The sequence below is a fragment of the Eptatretus burgeri genome, chromosome 14 (assembly GCF_056783735.1).
Source record: "Eptatretus burgeri isolate ZD-2024b chromosome 14, Ebu_testis_v1, whole genome shotgun sequence".
Taxonomy (NCBI): Eukaryota; Metazoa; Chordata; class Myxini; order Myxiniformes; family Myxinidae; genus Eptatretus; species Eptatretus burgeri.
Window position 1 is genome coordinate 32,282,974 of NC_140974.1, and position 20,000 is coordinate 32,302,973.

A 20,000-nucleotide genomic window follows, 5' to 3' on the forward strand; every position below is an offset into this window, starting at 1 on the left:
CATTGGAGGGATGGGGTGCTCCATGGTGCTGCACTTGTTAATGGTCATGCGGCTCGGTCCACGGCCACACGCGTGGAGACCGTGTCTGCGAAGGAGCCCGGGTCGAGTAGAGCGGAGTCCGAGGCGGGGATCAGGGCCCAACGCTCTCCGCTCTCAGGGTTGCTTCACGAACTCCAAGCCTTTCACTGCAAGCACTGTACGAACTCCACGACTCTCTCACGGCAATGCTCCTCGCAACCAGCACTCCTCACAATCCTCCAAACTCTTGCGCAACCCAACAACCACAACGACGAATGACCCCCAAAGAACTCTCGTCCACAGAACTCCTCTCCACCGAACTCCTCTCCACCAAACTCCCCAAAAAGGACGGTGATAATTACTGAGGACGGTGTCGGTCATTTTATGGACCTCCCTCAGCTGGGAGGGGCCTTGGTGAAACTGACGTCACTGTTCGCCCCGATTGGACGGGGCTTCCATCGGTCTGCCCTTTATGGGCAGGGTTTTGGCCATACCGGGAAGCCCGCCCACTCCACACGTGCGGACTCACCCAAAAACGTACTTCACAAAGATTTTGCCTCGAAACACGAGGCTCCAGAGATGCAGGTGGACAGTGGAGCGTGATGGGGGATGGGATGATTGTTGGATGTTCGTTGCAGGGTTCGTTGGATGGTCTTAGATGGTTTGTTGGATGTAAAGATTTAATAACTTACCTAATAGGACATCGCAACGCACACCTTTGTTTCTCCCACCAGACAAAAGGAAGGAACCTGTCTCACATGTACTTAACGGAATAACTGACTCTTGGTACATGTGCATGTTTGAATGCATATGGCTTCCAGATCCGTAACACTATACATACATATATACATACATACATACATATATATATATATATATATATATATATATATATATATATATGTACACACACACACACACACACACACACACACAGTATGAGTGGTATTTGTGTGTAAAATTTGGTCAAAATAAGTTAAAGGTCAAGGTCAAGGCCATCCAAAACATGTAAAACACCTGTATGGTCACAGTTAAAAATTTATCAGCTAAATTTGTTATGAATATCATTCAATCAAGTAAAACACTTGATAGGTGAAATTTTCATAATTGCCAAATTGCTGTTGCCATGGCAACTATTCTATATTTGTATTTTGTAAGTATCGTTTCTTTGTCCGTTTGTTGTTTTCTATTCTATAGAGTTCCCTGAGTGGTATTGATCTCATCCCTTCTATTTTGTTGGCCAACTCTTCCTCCAGTCTATGCTGTTTAACATCTTCATCATCGTCCTCTTCTCTGCACAACTGTTCTCCTTTATCTTCCTACTCATTATCATCAATCTCGTCTCGTGTGTGTGTGTGTGTGTGTGTGTGTGTGTGTGTGTGTGTGTGTGTGTGTGTGTGTGTGTGTGTGTGTGTGTGTGTGTGTGTGTGTGTTCGTTCATGCCATAACTTTTTTTTACTATTTGAACATTTAACCTCAAATTTTCAACAAACCTTTATCATGAGAATATGGAGAAAAATAATTAATAATTGGGCCAAAATGTCAAAAGGCAAAGTCACAGTAAGTACCAATAGGCCTTATTAGCTCATCCGCCGTGCAGTGCGAGACGGCCAGGTTTTATGATTGCTTCTGTGTTTCTTCATTTTCCATTTGAGCTTTTGTCATCAAATTTTCAATAAATCTTTGTCATGGGAATCTGGAGAACACGAATGAATAAATTTTACTTCTATTTTTTTAAGCTGTTGTTTTCGTCAAGTTTATTTTGAGGACAAGGTGGAAGGGCTTTGCATTTTGAGAAGTTTTCTAGTTTATTTATGTATTCATTTTTGAGTTCCATGATAAGGAACTTCAACACAGGAGGGGACAATTCGGCCCATCAAAGCCCGTGTTATGATTGTCAAACGATAGTTGTGTGTCCATGCTCTATACATTTAAATAATGAACGTCAAGCAAGGAAGCAGCATGTACCATTTTAAAATCATTGGTATGACTCAACTGGAGTTCGAATCGCCAACATCCCAGAAACAGAACGGACACGCTAACCAATACACCACTGAGTCTGGTTGAATCTCTTTTTCTGTGGCATGTGATTTGTTTTCAAATTTTATCTTGCAATACAAGTTATCATATAACGATGACAATTGTTGCCAAGTTAAAGATTTTGATGCAATAAAGAAACAAATTGTGCGTGTAAAATGGGTTGCTAATGAGACGCAGATTAGAAAAACCTATATAAATGTTATTACTCTCACATGCGTAAATTACCTAATTGTTTGATTAAAGGCAATAGCAAAGGTCTCCTGAGTGCAAAAATTAAGATATATAAAAATCGGACCACCTGTCATGAAGCTCACCTGGATCAGGAACAACAGTCATTCAAACACCATTAAACCCTGAATTTTTTTAATGCCATGAACAAACATTGGTACATGCCGGGTGATGAATGTTGTGGTCAAGTTTGATCAAAATTGTATGTGTAGTTTTGGAGAAGCGAGCAAATACCTATTTTGGAGTGTCAGAACACCCCCCCCCCCTCCATAGACCCCCTTAATGAGCGCAATTTTTGATGTGGTCGATAGATCTTGTTCGATCATGTGTGAGGAATGTTGTAGTCAACTTTCATCAAAATTGTGTGTTTGTAGTTTTGGAAGAGATCGTGAATACCTATTTGGGGGGGGTTAACCCCCCCCCTCGTAAACCCCCTTAATGAGCATAGATTTTGATGTGGTCGATAAACTTTGGTACGTCACTGGTGATGAAAGTTGTGGTGAAGTTTCATCAAAATTGTGTGTGCAGTTTTGGAGAAGAGAGCAAATACCTATTTTTGTGAGGTGTCAAAAAACCCCCGTACACCCCCTTAATGAGCGCAGATTTTGATGTGGTCGATAAACTTTGGTATGTCACTGGTGATGAACGTTGTCGTCAAGTTTCATCAAAATTGTGTGTGCAGTTTTGGAGAAGAGAGCAAATACCTATTTTTGTGAGGTGTCAAAAAACCCCCGTAAACCCCCTTCATGAGCGTAGATTTTGAAGTGGTCGATAAACTTTGGTACGTCACTGGTGATGAACGTTGTAGTCAAGTTTCATCAAAATTGTGTGTGCAGTTTTGGAGAAGAGAGCAAATACCTATTTTTGTGATGTGTCAAAAAACCCCCGTATACCCCCTTAATGAGCGCAGATTTTGATGTGGTCGATAGATCTTGTTCGATCATGTGTGAGGAATGTTGTAGTCAACTTTCATCAAAATTGTGTGTTTGTAGTTTTGGAAGAGATAGTGAATACCTATTTGGGGGGGGGGGGGTTAACCCCCCCCCGTAAACCCCCGTAATGAGCATATATTTTGATGTGGTCGATAAACTTTGGTACGTCACTGGTGATGAAAGTTGTGGTGAAGTTTCATCAAAATAGTGTGTGCAGTTTTGGAGAAGAGAGCAAATACCTATTTTTGTGAGGTGTCAAAAAACCCCCGTATACCCCCTTAATGAGCGCAGATTTTGATGTGGTCGATAAACTTTCGTACGTCACTGGTGATGAACGTTGTGGTCAAGTTTCATCAAAATTGTGTGTGCAGTTTTGGAGAAGAGAGCAAATACCTATTTTTGTGAGGTGTCAAAAAACCCCCCGTAAAACCCCTTAATGAGCGCAGATTTTGATGCGGTCAATACACCTTCGTTCGTCATCTGAAATGAAGCTTGTGGCGAAGTTTCATCAAAACCGTGTTTGGTTCAAACGATAATGATTGCCTCACTGACTGACTAACTCATTCACTCACCTACGGACAATGCTCGATTGCATCTCACCTGACTAAAGTCCAGGTGAGATAAAAACGACAAAGACTCAGACACAAACACAAGTACATTAAAGAGTCAAAGGTACCCACCTGCCATCTCCTTCATCAAGCGCCAACACATAATGAGTAGCATCACCCGACAGGCCAGGGCGTGCTGGACCTTCTCCCCAGCGCAGTTTTAGGCTATGAGGCCCAGGGGGGGCACATTCGAGCCGGGGTGGCTGGGGGGGCAGTGGGCGAGTCCGACAGACCACTGGCATGGATGGGGGCCCTCCTCCCAACCTGTTCACCGCTCGGACCGTGATACTGAAATGAGGGAATAAAAACATTTATGAGTAAAGAACAATCCTAATCGAGGCACAAGCACCTTCCTTATGATATAAGGTTTAAGCAACTAGTCAAAGAGGATCATTAACCCAGAAAACCACTGATTAATACACTACTTGGCAGAGTCATTATCGTTTACAGCATTAAAAAAAACCTGGAAAACACTTTGGAGAAATGTTCATCCTGTTTGCATTAGTATATCCACACATGATTTCCAGCAGGTAAAAAAGCTGGCCGAACATCCCTTCGACAAAGACAGCACAATCCATGATGCAAGGTCTTGCCTCCAAATGTGTGGTCAGATTCCATTCTGTTGGAAATCAGAACTAAACCAGAAACTCAAAGATGAGTATATTACCTTTGAACTATCTTGTCCATCTACCTGCCGAATCAATCTGCCTGTCCTTTAACTGTATCAGCATTGATTATAAAGATAACTGAATGAACTTGTGCAATAAAAAGAAGAATTCAAAGCTTCCCACCAGTACTCCGTATCTGGTAGAAAGCCACCAAGCACGAAGCTTGTACGATCGCCTCCGAGCACGGAGAGCAATGGAACTCCAGCATCTTCATCATCCTCTTCCTCGTCCACATCAGCAGCTCCCTGGTTTATAGGTGGAGCCACACTGAGGGTGAATCCAAGTAGAGGAGACCCGTTGCTGGCTGGCTCGCACCATGATAAAGCGAGGCAGCGTGTCGAACACTGGTCTAATTCATGGTCGCCAAGCCAACAGTCTGACTCTCCATCCCACTCGACCACCTGCAGCTCAGAAATGGATCCTGGTGCCCACATTGGTGCAGTGTAAAGCTCCAGAGGACTCCAGGGTCCATCGCCGATGGCATTGGCTGCCTGGGATGACATGGGAATATCCGTTTTGAAATTTTAAAAAACTTTAAATTCAACCACAGTTGTCATAAATTTGGAAATAGTTATATTAAATGCCATATACTTGTTAAGTAGCCCATTGTGTACTAAAGTCCTTGTAATCAATGTAAAAGTACACTCGTTTCATCGAATGTAGTGCATTCGTAGTGCTTGTAGTGCAAGTGACGCTTGTAAAATGTCCTCAATAAGCCTTAGATCACCATTGTGATCATAGTGTGAACTCTAATTTGTTGTATTTAAGGATATGCAGAAAGAAACAGAGATTGAACATCAAAGGATATGAAAGGAACACAAATAACAATAAACTGAAATTTCCTTCATGGTAGAAAATATCTCATTTGTGCCTTTGTCCAAGGAGCTCAGATGTATATTGAAGAGTTAGTTAGAAACACTGTATCCTTCCTTCTTCAAGTTATCTTTAATTATCAGATAGCCAGGTATTGAGCCCATAAACAAAATTCTAAAATTGGGACATCATGTGAAAAGGATAAAAAAGTACATTATATACAAGAACGGCACTCGGTTGAGAGAAAACCTCAGCCAGGCTGAACAGTTTACGTTTTGTATCCCACTGATAGGCCAATATCAATAAATCGTTTTTGGCCCCATCTCTCAATGGTGAAGAATGACTTGAAATTTTTTTTTAACTTCTCGTATCAGGATTTGGATCCAGATCATCACCAGAATTGAATCAATTCGTTCTTGTCACATCCCCAACCGATTCACCAGGTTTCATCCAAATCCATCAATAACTTTTTAAGATTTCGTGCTATATATCGTTTTTTGCCCCATCTCTCAATCCTTACTAGAATCCAAAGACCGGTGTGTTTGTGTTTGGATGTGTGTGTGTTTCTTTGTCGTGCTACTCCTCCTACAGTTCTGGGACAATTACATCCAGACTTGCTACAAAGGATCAGCATGACCCCAATTAGTGCGTAAGATCTTATTATCTTTGCCGGCGGTCTGGGGGGAACACAAATTCTCTATGTAAATGTGTATCATATAGCGCCACTCCAAGTGGGAGAGAGTATTACAATTACCTACCCTTTACAGGACAGTACTCCTGTCCCCACATTTTCCAGTGCAGTAAGGGGGTTTGAATTATGCAGCGAGATAATGCAGCATGATATTTTGGAAAGGTATTTTGGAAAAGTATTTTGAATTACACGTTTGAAGAAGGAAAATAACGTAAACCCCTGGGAGCAGGTGCTTCCGGTAGTAAATAATCACTTAAAAAAAATTTCTTTCATCTCGGATCCAGATCAGGATCTTCACCAAAATCGTTTGTCGTTGTTTATCACCCAAAGTCTCCACCAAATTTCGTCCCAATCCATCCATAACGTTTTGAGATACGTCGGACCACATACGGCCGAGAAAAACAGTAAATACGCCCACGAAAAACGATGAATACGTCTGCGAAAAACCACTAATACGCCTTTGACAAACCATGAATGTGCAAAAGAATCGCGAATATGCGAAACACAGGGCCACAAGTGTTGAAGCAGATTATAAAAAGCCCAGATACGCCCACAAAAACCATGGATATGCCCGAGAAAAACAGTGAATACGCCCGCAAAAAACCGTGAACACGCCCACGAAAAATCACGAATACGCCCACGAAAAATCGTGAATACGGGAAGCACAGGGCCGCAAATGTAGAAACAGGTTAGAAAAACCGCAAATACGCCCGCGAAATGCCATTAATATGCCCGCGAAAAACCGTGAATACGCCTGCGAAAAACGATGAATACACCCGCGAAAAACCACTAATACGCCTATAACAAACCATGAATGCGCAAAGGAATCGTGAATATGTGAAGCACAGGGCCAAGAGTGTTGAAGCAGATCATAAAAAGCCCAAATACGCCCACAAAACCATGGATACGCCCGACAAAAACCGTGAATACGCCCGAGAAAAACCGTGAATATGCCCGAGAAAAACCGTGAATATGTCCGCGAAAAAGCGTGAATACGCCCGCGAAAAACCGTGAATATGGGAAGCAGGGCTGAAAATGTAGAAGCAGGTCAGAAAAACCACAAATATGCCCGAGAAAAACCGCGAATACGCCCGAGAAAAACCGTGAATATGCCCGCGAAAAATCGTGAATACACCCGCAAAAAACCGTGAATACTCCCTAGAAAAACCGCGAATATTGGAAGCACAGGATCGCAAATGTAGAAGCAGGTCAGAAAAACCGCAAATACGCCTGCAAAAAACCGTGAATACGCCCGACAAAAACCGTAAATACGTCCGACAAAAACCATAAATACGCCCGTGAAAAACTGTTAATACGCCCGTGAAAAAGCTTGAATAAGCCCGCGAAAAACCGTGAATACGCCCGCAAAAAACCGTGAATACGCCCGCGAAAAACCACTAATACGCTTAAGAAAAACCATGAATGCGCCCGCGACAAACCATGAATACGCCCGCAAAAAACCGTTAATACACCAGCGAAAAAAACTTGAATATGCCTACGAAAAACCATGAATGCGCCCGAGAAAAACCATGAACACGCCCGCGAAAAACTGTGAATACGCCCGCCAAAAACCACTAATACGCCCGCGAAAAACAGTGAATACGCCCGTAAAAACCATGAATACGCCAAAGAAAAACCATGAATACGCCCATGAAAAAGCATGAATACGCCCACGAAAAACCACTAATACGTCCGCGAAAAACCATGAATATGCCCGCCAAAAACCACTAACACGCCTAAGAAAACCACTAATACGCCCGCGAAAAACCGTGAATACGCCCGTGAAAAACCATGAATACGCCCGTGAAAAACTGTTAATACGCCCTTGAAGAAGCTTGAATAAGCCCGTGAAAAATCGTGAATACGCCCGCAAAAAACCGTGAATACGCCCGCGAAAAACCACTAATACGCTTAAGAAAAACCATGAATGCGCCCGCGACAAACCGTGAATACGCCCGCGAAAAACTGAATACGCCAGCGAAAAACTGTGAATATGGGAAGCATAGGGCTGCAAATGTAGAAGCAGGTCAGAAAAACCGCAAATACGCCCGAGAAAAACCGTTAATACGCCCACGAAAAACCGTGAATATGCCCGCAAAAAACCTTGAATACACCCGCGAAAAATCGTGAATATGTGAAGCACATGGCTGCAAATGTAGAAGCAGGTCAGAAAAACCGCAAATACGCCTGCGAAAAACCGTGAATACACCCGCGAAAAACCGTGAACATGCCCATGAAAAACCGTGAATACGCCCCGGAAAAACCGCAAATACGCCTGCGAAAAACCGTGAATACGCCCACGAAAAACTATGAATACACCCAAGAAAAACCGTGAATACGCCCGAGAAAAACCGTGAATACGCCCGAAAAAAGCCGTGAATACGCCCGCGAAAAACCGTGAACATGCCTATGAAAAACCGTGAATACGCCCGGGAAAAACCGCAAATACGCCTGCGAAAAACCGTGAATACGCCCACGAAAAACTATGAATACACCCAAGAAAAACCGTGAATACGCCCGAGAAAAACCGTGAATACGCCCGAAAAAAGCCGTGAATACGCCCGCGAAAAACCATGAATACGCCGGCGAAAAACCGTAAATACGCCGGCGAAAAACCGTGAATACGCCTGTGAAAAACCACTAATATGTTTATGAAAAATCGCGAATACGCAAAAGAGTTGCGAATATGCAAAGTACAGGGCCGCAAATGTAGAAACAGGTCACATTTTATGAACCGTGCATATGCGGGGTCTGTGAGTACCATAACTGCAAATGTCGGGGTCCGACATGATCATGCTATGTTTTGTTTTTGGCCCCATCTCTCAATATTATATAATTTCCTTAAAAAATTATCGGATCCATATCCGGATCAAGATCTTCACCAAAATTGAATCAATTCAGCCTTGTCACACACCAAACCTCAATGTACGAGACTCTTTTGTCCGAATCCGTCCATAACATTTTGAGATATTGTGCTTGGTATCATATTTGGCTGCATCTCTCAATGGTGAAGAAGTGATGAAAAAAAATCAAAAAATTCTCAGACCCAGATCTTCACCAAAATATAATCAATTCATCCTTGTCACACACGAAACCTGTCCACCAAATTTCGTCCAAACCCGTCCATAATTTTCTGAGATATCCTAATCACAGACAGACAGACAGACAGGGGTGAAAACATAACCCCCATCTACCTTTGGTGGCGGAGGTATTAAGTAACGTTGAACATTATAGATGAAATATGAAAGATGTGCCTTTCCAGAAAGCTGAACGTGATTAACATCTGGAACAGTGTGGGGAGAAAAACTACACTAAAATCGTCATCAATATCTACTTGTTTAGAGAAATAAAACGAGATAATTATAAAGCACTTGGAATTGGGTGAACAAAATTGATGTATTGATCAGTGTGTTTCCTCTCATCCGGTGCCATCCAATCGATCCATTTGGTCGGTTGGGTCAAACAGCTGCATGTACATCCACAGAATGAACCCCAGAGGGCTCCAATGCATGCTGCCCACTTCCTTTTTCCACTTTTCTTCAATCTCATCTCCTTTCACTATCCCCACTCTCCCCCCAAACACCCACCCCATTTTTCTCTCCTCCATACTTCTCCCACTTCCTACTTCAATCAATTTTACGTTTTACAATCTGCTTCCATCCTTCCTCCATGCATATCGACATGCAATAAAGGCATCTTCTTCTTCTTCTTCTTCTTTAGTATGCAGCCAAGGAAGTGGGGTAGCATCATTGGCTGTGTCGCTGATGCATTGCCCTCTATAGGTTGTGGCAGAAATTTGTAATTTGTTCAGGGTGCCGGTGATAGCTCACCTACTCTTCACGAAAGACACCATGTGATCTTTAGCGATCACCAACTAATGCCAGCAGACGGGACACCCATTTTACATCCATCCGAGGGACAGCACACACATCCATGCCTCACCCCCTGCCTGTGAAACACCGCAATGACATTTTCTAGCTGGGTTGGGATTCTAACCCAGGCTAGACTGCTGAAAGTGTACCTCTAAGGCCTAGGTCATCTAGCCAGTCCATATAAATACAAGACTCCAAATGACAATTAATTTGTGTATTTCTTCCAAGAGTCTCAGATATCGAGAATTGTTGCAATTAACTTCTCACCTGAACTCTGCAGTAGTACTGCCTCGCTGGCATGAGACCATCTATCTCACACATACAATTGGAATCGGTGTACACGAGATCAAGATCATCCTGATCTTGACCCCACTCTAACCTGTATATTTCGATCTCCGAACCATTGCTCTCAGCATGCTGCACACAAAGAATAAATGTGGAGTTTGTTATGGTGGAACGGGCATGTCTGTAAATAGCGAAGGAAACAAAGAGCCCAAGAGGTAAGTGAATGACTCAGGGGAAGGTTGAGAGCATGTCATGGCAGGCATGCATGTGGATAATATAAAAGCAGGAGGTGTTCAGGTAGAATGGTTTACCTCCCATGTGACACGTGCAGAATCCACAGAGAGACATTGAACTGTGGGCGCAACACACTGTGAGGGCTGCGTGGAAGCAGTATACAGCTCCACAATCTCAGACAATTCTCCAAACTAAAGAGAGCAAGGGAGAAAGAGGTAAGATAAGGGCCATCAGGATAGAGATTATAGATTAGAGATAATGGTAAGGGAGAGATAGGAGAGGTGAGAGGTGAGAGGTGAGAGAGAAAGAGAAAGAGAAAGAGAGAGAGAGAGGAAGAAGAAGAAGAAGAAGAAGAAGCAGAAGAAGAAGAAGAAGAAAGAGGGAGAGAAGTGTGAGAGAGAGGGAGAGATAATGAGACAGATAGAGACCGAGATGCTTTAGCAAACTGTTAGATTTGTTCCATAATCCACAAGTAAGTCTAAAGAGGTAAAAGCTTTCAAGCATTTGGTATTTTGTCGTATTTTCAACAGTGATCAAAATATTTAAAATCCGAACACAAAATTACACACAATGCCTTTTGAGGAAACAGTATACAAAACACAGCAGTGAATCTTAGTACAAGTTAGTGTGAGGAAAGCACAGTGTGGTCTGCTTTTAGATGGATGACAGACTAAAGGTTACTGACTAAACACATGACACCTTCATCATTAAAAAAACAAGTTATCGATAGTAGCCACAGCACACCGTGTCATGGCCCTTTGCGCAAAAAAATTACAATCCTAAGCTTTCATCCCAACTGACTCCCAACTGGCAGTGCAATATATCAGGAATTCAGAGTGTTTGAGTCCAATAAGAAAAATAGCAATTATACTCTCTCCAAGAGGGTCGGCCAAAGTCTCCACGCTATTTGGACGTTACGTGTATATCCAGAAAAACTCAGAACAGCTGGAGGCCTCAGAATTCGAGGATAATATTAATTCACTAAGTACATCAAGATAAAATGAAAGTAAACTACGTTTACCCAAAATTAAAGAATACACAAATAAGTAAATAAGATTCCCATTACTATAATTCATGAACACAAATTCCTTCCCAGTATGTGTGAATCACTCAATCAATAAGCAAGCAGGGCATCAAAGCAACAAGGAAAAATAATTGTGAAATTAAAGGTTGCTTGGCCAAGGTTTTCAAATGTCATTCCAAAAGGACGGCTTTTGTTGCCCAGGAGACTCACCCCCGAAAAGTTTGCTGCATGTACACAGAAGGTGTACGCACACCCAGGAAGAAGGGAGCCAACGGTGCAGAAAGTTTCAGGCCCTCTGTATACTTCATGCGCTTCTTTCTCTTCATTGAGTTCACTGCAACCTCCTTTGCTCATGTGCAGCATGTACTCCAACACGGGTGCTCCACCGCTGTGCTCGGGAGCATCTAGAAAGAGTGGGTGAATGAAAAGACAGGAAGCATTGAAGGGCCACTTTTAAACGCAACTCCATGACTATAAAAGTTCCATGCAAAGTTCCGTCATGGATGCAACTCAGGACACATTTAGCTTAAGGTTGCGTACCTTGCAATGTTTGGTGACTAAAAGTAGTTGAAATTAAAAAAAAATGGTCACATTTTATTGGCTTTTTAAGAAAACCCACATTGAACTACCATTGGCTCTGGAAGATGTGACAAAAACAGAGAAACGACTTTGCTTGACGTGCAAGGAATACCCCATTCTAGCTCAAGTTGTTCGGGCTGCGCAGGAGCTCGCAGGCACGGTGCGGTACATTCGCCGGGCGGTACCGCGGGTATTTCCACGTTCAGCACCTCTGAGCTCTACGGAGTTGCCGGGGTGGGAAAATGGGCATGGTGAATTACAAATGGCATGCACTTCGAAAGACAACGGTTGTTCTCAGGAGTGTGTGGCAAGGATTGAAGGAATAACGGCAGAAATACTCCACCTGACTGAAGCCTGCAGTAGTATGGCAAAGAACGCGAAGTTGGTAGTGAGATCCAGGCTTGAGATGATCGCATAAGTATTCACGAGCAGAGCCGCTGTATACGACTTCCCAACGTGCACCTGCGCACCACAGTAATTAACAAACAAGGCCATCAGGTTTATTCAAATGTATAAAGCAAAGATAAATATGAAAACTAGAATCAATAATCAAAATTCAGATCAATTTTGTTATGCAGTCAGCATCGTGAACACAAGATTTACATTTTTGATTGTTCTACACCCACCGTTGTGTCCATGAGACATCTCCAGTTGATACTTGAGAATGTCCATACCATAGTCCTTTGGAGGTTCTAGAAATAAAGGTGAAAAACAGAAACAACATCTGTCAGCATAGCCTTGAAGGACCACAAAAGTGTCCAACAAAAAGTTGGTTCATGACAATGAGAGTTTGGGTTATTGCCATCAATATATCAAGTAAGGTACATCCATTTGGGGGGAGGGGTGGGTGGTCTAGATTGAGACAAACAAATGAGGAAAAGGAAAAGAAGGTTGGATGAGAGAAATGAGGAGAAAAGGGAAAGAAGTTGGGAAGAGGAGGAATGGGGGTGGGGTGGGGGGGGGGAAGAAAAGAAGGGCATCAATGGAGCATTCAGTGGGAGTCGATAGTTCTACCATGTAGATCGATTGACGGATGATTGACGGAGGGGGAAAAGGTGCACAAGGGAAATACGAGCATGCGCACAAAAGTTTACCATATATTGTTGCTTCCTTTATCATTTCTTTTCATCCTTTTCATCAACAAAGCTTAACTGAGCAAAAATGTAGCAATATAACACGATATTGCATTATGCTCGCAGAAACCCAATTTGCAATCTCCATCCAGGAAACCCCAAAGCGTGCCTTCACCCCAACAGATGACGGCGGCATGTGGAAGCAGGGGACCGCGAATGGACGGCCGTGGAGGAGCAGGGGGACGGTCGTGGCTGGTCCAGAACGTCGCCAAATCACTCGGGCTGCTGCGGCCATCAGCTGATGAAGCCAAAAGCTACAGATGACATAAAAAACGAATACAAATGCATGAAGGAGGCAATGATGGTAAAACTAAATGTTTGTTTAAAAGACGAAGAGTGCTTAAGCTTTAATCAGGTCAATCCGACCATCACATTTTACACTTCACAGGATTGGCCGATGTTATAATCCTCACAAAAATATTTTTTTAATGCCGTTGTCTACTCTGTTTTTTTTCTGTTTCAACTATATATGATGTATGATATATGATATATGAGATATGAGATATGAGGTATATGAGATATATGAGATATGATATGAGATATGATATATGATATGATATATGATATGAGATATGATATATGAGATATGATATATGAGATATGATATATGAAATATGATGTATGAGATATGTGATATATGATTGATATATATATATATATATATATATATATATATATATATATATATATATATATATATATATATATATATATATATATATATATATATATATATATATACACACACACACACACACATATGGACTGTTGGACCCCAACATTCGCGGGGGATACGTTCCTGAAAAAAGCCGCGAATGTCGGGGCATTGTTTAAATGTGAAAAAGGGGGATAGGTTCCCGGTGGTTCGTAATTCATAAGGGAAAATCAAAAATCCAGTGATAAACTGTGAATACCTCCACGAAAAACCATGAATACGTGAAGCACAGGTCCACAAGTGCAGAAGGTCAGAAAAACCGCAAACACACAAAAAAAAACCCCATGTATATGCAAAGCACAAGGCTGCCTATGGAGAAGCAGTTCAGGTCACATTTTCTGAACTGCGAATATGCAGGGTCGGCAGTATATATATATATATATATATATATATATATATATATATATATATATATATATATATATATATATATATGTATATATATATATTTTTTTTTTTAAAGATGCTCGGGACTACAAAACTTTAATATAGACATAAACAGAGACATTTTGAAGGACATTGTCATCAACAGAAAACCACAAAGCTTTTTGTGGTGCTCTCTTCAGGTAAAATTCGTACAGAGTGAGTAATGATGAAGAACGGTCTAATAGACGCCTATCAACAAAGTCAATTCTGATTGGACGTTCTCTACTGATGCGTCATGGTCAAGGTGGAAGGAGCCTGTTCAGGGTTCAGCTCTCCAATTGGAGGTTGCAGAGTCTGAGGCGGAGCCGCTGAGGCTGTTTTAGAATCTTCTTCATTACCAGCCGTGATCATGAGACGAGTTGGTGTTCCTCTTCTTCTTTGCACAAATAAGCAAAGCGAGTGGACAAACTATTTTTGCCGACATAACATGGGGTCCGTGGAATAGATAAATGTAGCTTCTAGTATTTGGAGATGTGGTTATACTTCGTCATCCACTCAATATCTTGAATGCACCCACATTATAATGTTCAGCACAGTTTACAATCTCAATCAAATGCTATCCAATAGCAGATGCACACGATGTTGGGATTGATGCTAGGACCTTCCTTCAAGCACGTACCGGCTGTATTCGTGTACCAATTGTGTTTTTCCTGATGGACAAAGGGACATGCTATTTGATTCTGTCAGTCAGAGTCTGGGTAGTTCTGCCTCCATACCGAGCATTACATCAGCACTTGAACTCATAAATAATATTGCTAAGTTTTGAGGCAGGCAGAACATCCTTCTTAACTGCAGGAATCAGAGATGAAAATCACTCTTGGACAAACAGCCAGATACGTGTTTCAGACATCTTTTGATTTGTTCCTCATATCTTTGTGACATTTTCCCTTTCCAAGGAATCTTGATGTAGATCAGGCACTTTCAGGACCCATCTTCCATTCATCTATAGCAGTGAGGAATTTGTGCATAAACCTCCTGATGAAATACTCAGGATATCCATTCTCATTGAGGATGCTGGCAATCTTGTCCATCTCTGTCTGAAGCTTGGAGTTGGAACATATCCTCTTAGCTCGACTCACTAATACATTGATCAAATCAACCTTGTATCTCGTTGAACTAAAAGAGTCCCATCGTGTATACTGGCCGGTGAAAGTGGGCTTTCTATAGATGGACGTAGTAAACGATGATGCAGATCTCTCAATGAGGACGTCCAGAAAGGGTAAGAAATTAGTACATTCCAATTCCGTCGTGAACTTGATTGAGGGCAGGATGAAGAGAATTAAATTCATTCAAGAAGCGGTCACAGACTTCACGAGATTCAAACAGGCAAAATATTTCATCCACATATCTGTAATATACGATGGGGGATTGTGTCACCTGCAACTTGGTCAACTTCTGCAGTTCTTGATAGCCAATAAAGATGTTTGCTAACGTTGGGCCCAAAGGAGAGCCCATGGCCACCCCATCAATTTAAACGAACATAATGTTATTGAAGCTAAACTCGACATCTCTTGTAGCCATGTTCATCAATTCGACTAAGACAGATTCAGAAATGGGAGGATGCTCAAGTTCCATGTGATACAGCAAATGTGCACATATATCAATGGTCTCTGTCAAAGGGACATTTGTAAACAGGCTTTCGATGTCCAAAGAACACATTACATTCTCCAAACCAGAAGGACACGTCTCCCTTATGGCATCAGCAAAAGTGAAAGAATCTTTGATGACGAACCTGGAGACCAACTCGAGCGCTGGTTGCAGTAACTCTCCCAGCTATTTCGCCAGCTGATGCTGGGCAGAGCCGACCATGGACAGGATTGGTCTCAGTAGAACATTCTGCTTGTGAACCTTCGGTAGACCATACATTCTCGGATAAAGAGAGCCTACCGGCTTGATCCTCTTGTAATATTCCCTAGACAGTTGACGACGTTTATGCAGTTGGAGCAACCTCTTACCAATTTAATTCTCCAAGCATGACGTACGGTCATGTGTATCCACCTTCCCAGCTGTCGAAACTTGGACTGATCCTGTAGAATAACCAACATTTTGTTCACGTAGTCCACCTGGTTTAAAATAGCCACACCAGAGCCTTTGTCAGGTTTACAGATGTGGATTTCAGGGTTGCTTCTTAAATTCTTCATGGCAGTCATGTATTCCCTTTGTAAATAGAAGTCAGAAAGGTCGTTTGGGGCCCCACAGTAGGCATATGCTAAATCACAAATTCGAACCTTCATCGCCTGGATCTGCTTCAATGGAAACTGCATCATGTTTATTCAACTGCTCATAAAGAAGCTCAAACTCTGCAAAAACTTCCTCTCTCTTCATGTTGGTGTTTGGAATGCTGAACCCAAAACCATGAGCGACTTCACGAGTTCTTCAAAATGTCTCTGTTTATGTCTATATTAAAGTTTTGTCTTTATAATTATTTGAGACGGCGGTACTCACGTCCACAGGTGGAGCAGTTAAACAGCTTGGTTCGTCTACATGGAAAATGTAGGATGGGCAAATTGACCAAGAGATATCTCCTGGCCTGACTCCACCATAAAGTCGTTCCTGTATTTATTCAGAAAATAATTCAACATTCCAGAATGAGATCAAGTCCGTCTGTTGAGTGCATGTTTTTGCAGGATGAACTTGGGAGAACACAACATCGATCATCGGGCCTACATCACACTTAACGAACAGAGTGGCGGCTTGCACGGGAGTTTTTGTCCTTCTTTGACATGGTCCGTCTGTGTAGATATATCACAAAGATTGATGACCGTGTCGAATTGGCTGGAAGACAGAGAAACGATCGAAACATTGACCGTTTAAAGGTAAAACGTTTTGGTTCTATCATTCGTGATTCTTCAAAGCATGTTTTCAATTTGTCGGACTTTACCCTGTCTGACACTTCGACCAGTGTTAAGCTGTGCTTGAAGCTGCTGTCCTGTGAGCCGCCTATCACGCAAGCTTTTGACTCTCAGAAACTTGTCTTCTGATTGTGTTGTGGCTTTGGGTCAGCCAGACCTTTTCTTGTCAGAGTTTCCTCCAGTTTCCAAGTGCCTTTTGATGGTGTAGGAAACTGTACTCACTGACACCTTGACATGCTTTGCAATATCTCTAAAGGAAAGACCGACACTTTTAAGGGTTATAATGGTCTGACTGTCTTCCTTTGTTAATTGACATTTTCTCACCATTATGATAGCAATATACTTCCTCCTGCAGTGCAATATTGTCCAAATAATGCTTCAGAGGGTGTAGCAACATAGTCTGTTTCAAACACTGCTTTTAAACAGACAGAGGGTTTGTAACTAATCAACAAAAGTTGGGACACCTGTAGGAATTATTTGCATCAACTTTCAAGGATTAATTTACTTCCATTGCTGCAGAACAGCTGCAGTTGCTAACCCATTGCTTGTTCCCTGAAAAGGGCCATTTTTAACAACTCTGAAATTTACATTATTTTTCAGTTTTTGGTAACCTAAACGTTTTTTTTAACCTTTGGCAGTTTACTGCTTAGCTTTGTACCATTTCAGGTTATGCACTGGACTTGAACTGCTTAAATTTCAGTAAAAACTGAAAAATAGGGGTGTTCTAAAACTTTTGACCGGTGGAGTACACACATACATATGTACACTGTGGGGCAAAAAAAATGAGCCAAGCTTTTTTTTTCAAATTTGGAGTCATAGATACGCATTACATATTCCAGTTTAAATTGATTGCTCGCATTACAGTAGCTGGAAGCCGTCCGCATGGTTTGGAGCAATTTTTTATGAAAAAATTTGTGTTTTAAGAAGTTTTGTTCTCATAAAAAGGAAAATTACAAAATTTCCATATTTCGCCTTTCATCTTTAAAGGCCAATACCTCAGGTAAGATAAAATAGATCAAAATTTTTCACATAAAAAAGAAAGCTCAGACTGTTTTGAGTTGTGTAACAAAAAATATTTTCCTGTTAGAAGTACTGTATACATTTAAAGATCTGCAATGCACATTTAGGGTGTTGTCATGTTTTTTGACTGTTATGCTCTATATGTAGTGCCTAAATTGCTCGAATTTATGACTTGCACAGTTAGTGTACGTCATGTTTTTTGTTTGAATTTAGAAATGCCACCAAAGAAAGAGAAGTTCCATGCTGATGGGGATATTAAAAATCGAATTGCTTGTCTTCATCAATCAGGCAAGACATATACTGAAATCAACAAGCTCCTGAAAGAGAAAATTCCTGCTTTTCTGCCTACCATAAAGATAATAGGTCTACAGTTCCAGAAAACTGGTTATACTGAAAGAAAGAAGGGATATGGCAGGTCTAGAGCCACTACGAGTAAAGATGACAGGTGACTAAAATGCTGAGTTCTCCAGCAAAGAAAGAAAAGCCTGTGGAAACTGTCAGAGGAGTTCAGAACTGCTGAAAACAAGATGTTTCCAGAAGGACCATCACAAGAAGGTTGACTGATGCTGCTTTTTCCTCAAGAAGATGTGCTAAGAAGCATCTATAATTATCTAAGAAAAACATTCAGGACAGATTGCACTTTTTGGTGGAATATGGGAACTGTGATTCAGACTGGTTTCAGAGAGTTCTGTGGAGTGATGTATCAAGATTTGAGCTTTGTGGTGATGCCCCAGAACGTTTCCTTCGCAGATCTGGTGAGAGATTCAACCCTGAGTACATTTCAACAACTGTGAAGTACAGACGAGGCGGAATCTTGGGCTGGGGTGCATTTTAGTCTGTTGGTGTTGGTGAGTTAATAAGGTGTGGACAAGTCAATTACTGCCAAGGAATATCAGAAAATATTAGAGAAAGGATTACTTCCCAGCCTCCAAAAGTTATTCCCTGCAGGGAAAAGCAAAGAAGCCATTTTTCAACAAGATATTGCCTCTGCCCATACGACAAAAGCCACCAAAAAGTGGTTGGAGAAAAAGTCCCTGAAACTTATGTTCTGGCCTGGTAAGAGTCCCGATTTGAACCCCATAGAGAATCTTTGGGCCAACATTCAGCACAAACTTATTGAAAGAAAATTTGCAAATTCTGATCAACTTTGGGAAGCTGTCATACATGAATAGGACAAAATTGACATTTCTCGGTGCAAGAAGCTTCCTCAAAGTTTGACCAAAAAACTGGATTGTTTAAAGAAAACCAAGGGACAAGCTTATTTCATACCAATTTGTGCAGTTATTTCTGCATGTTCTAGTGTTTTGGTAGTTTTTTAATGCATGGTAAAATCGTTACGACAAAAAATGTTTAAAAATTGACGGCTCATTTTTTTCACACAGCATTGAAAACAAACTGTGTCGGTAAAATTAACAGTCTTACTTATAGGTTTAATTAACCGTGTAGGTAGAGTTAAGTCTTACTGCTTTATAGCATCGAAATGTACTTACAAACCCCTCCATTTTTCCTTTTGGCCCAGTGAAAAGTACACTTTTGTCAAAACCTTTGCGATGCAAAATGACGTCACGGCATTCCAGTTGGCATTGCCAAGCCCAACCATCTCAGGATTGTTGTTTTTGCTGCTCTCTCCATTTATTACCCCATGCATGCGAAGCAAAATGTGGGGTTAAGGAATAGGTTAATGTCCCTCTTTCCGTCCGTCTTATCAGTTTATGATCGAGGAACAACATATTTAAATCACATGTTATATTTTGAACATGAAGCGGAACATGAATATGAAGACAAATGTTTAGTTTTATCATACTTTGTCTTTGAATTCATACCTATCACAGATGCACAGAGAGAAATGAAATAATATTTTA

The 20,000-nt window shown here is 41.5% G+C and overlaps 1 protein-coding gene across 8 annotated transcripts in view; it reads right to left on the reverse strand.

The window, feature by feature from the left end:
• The window catches only part of LOC147012911 (fibronectin type III domain-containing protein 3B-like), a 173,612-nt gene that overhangs the window by 28,380 nt on the left and 125,232 nt on the right, over positions 1-20,000 (reverse strand). For 7 of the 8 annotated variants that reach the window (XM_085854257.1, XM_085854260.1, XM_085854259.1 and 4 more), the window contains 9 exons: positions 13,235-13,379; positions 12,619-12,684; positions 12,336-12,454; positions 12,105-12,210; positions 11,624-11,817; positions 10,467-10,580; positions 10,138-10,287; positions 4,618-4,985; positions 3,899-4,114 (listed from right to left, as the gene is read on the reverse strand). In XM_085854257.1, the coding sequence (XP_085710383.1) occupies positions 3,899-4,114; positions 4,618-4,985; positions 10,138-10,287; positions 10,467-10,580; positions 11,624-11,817; positions 12,105-12,210; positions 12,336-12,454; positions 12,619-12,684; positions 13,235-13,379 (1,478 nt within the window). The remainder of the gene's footprint in view (positions 1-3,898; positions 4,115-4,617; positions 4,986-10,137; positions 10,288-10,466; positions 10,581-11,623; positions 11,818-12,104; positions 12,211-12,335; positions 12,455-12,618; positions 12,685-13,234; positions 13,380-20,000) is intronic. The other variant, XM_085854261.1, reaches the window with a different exon arrangement.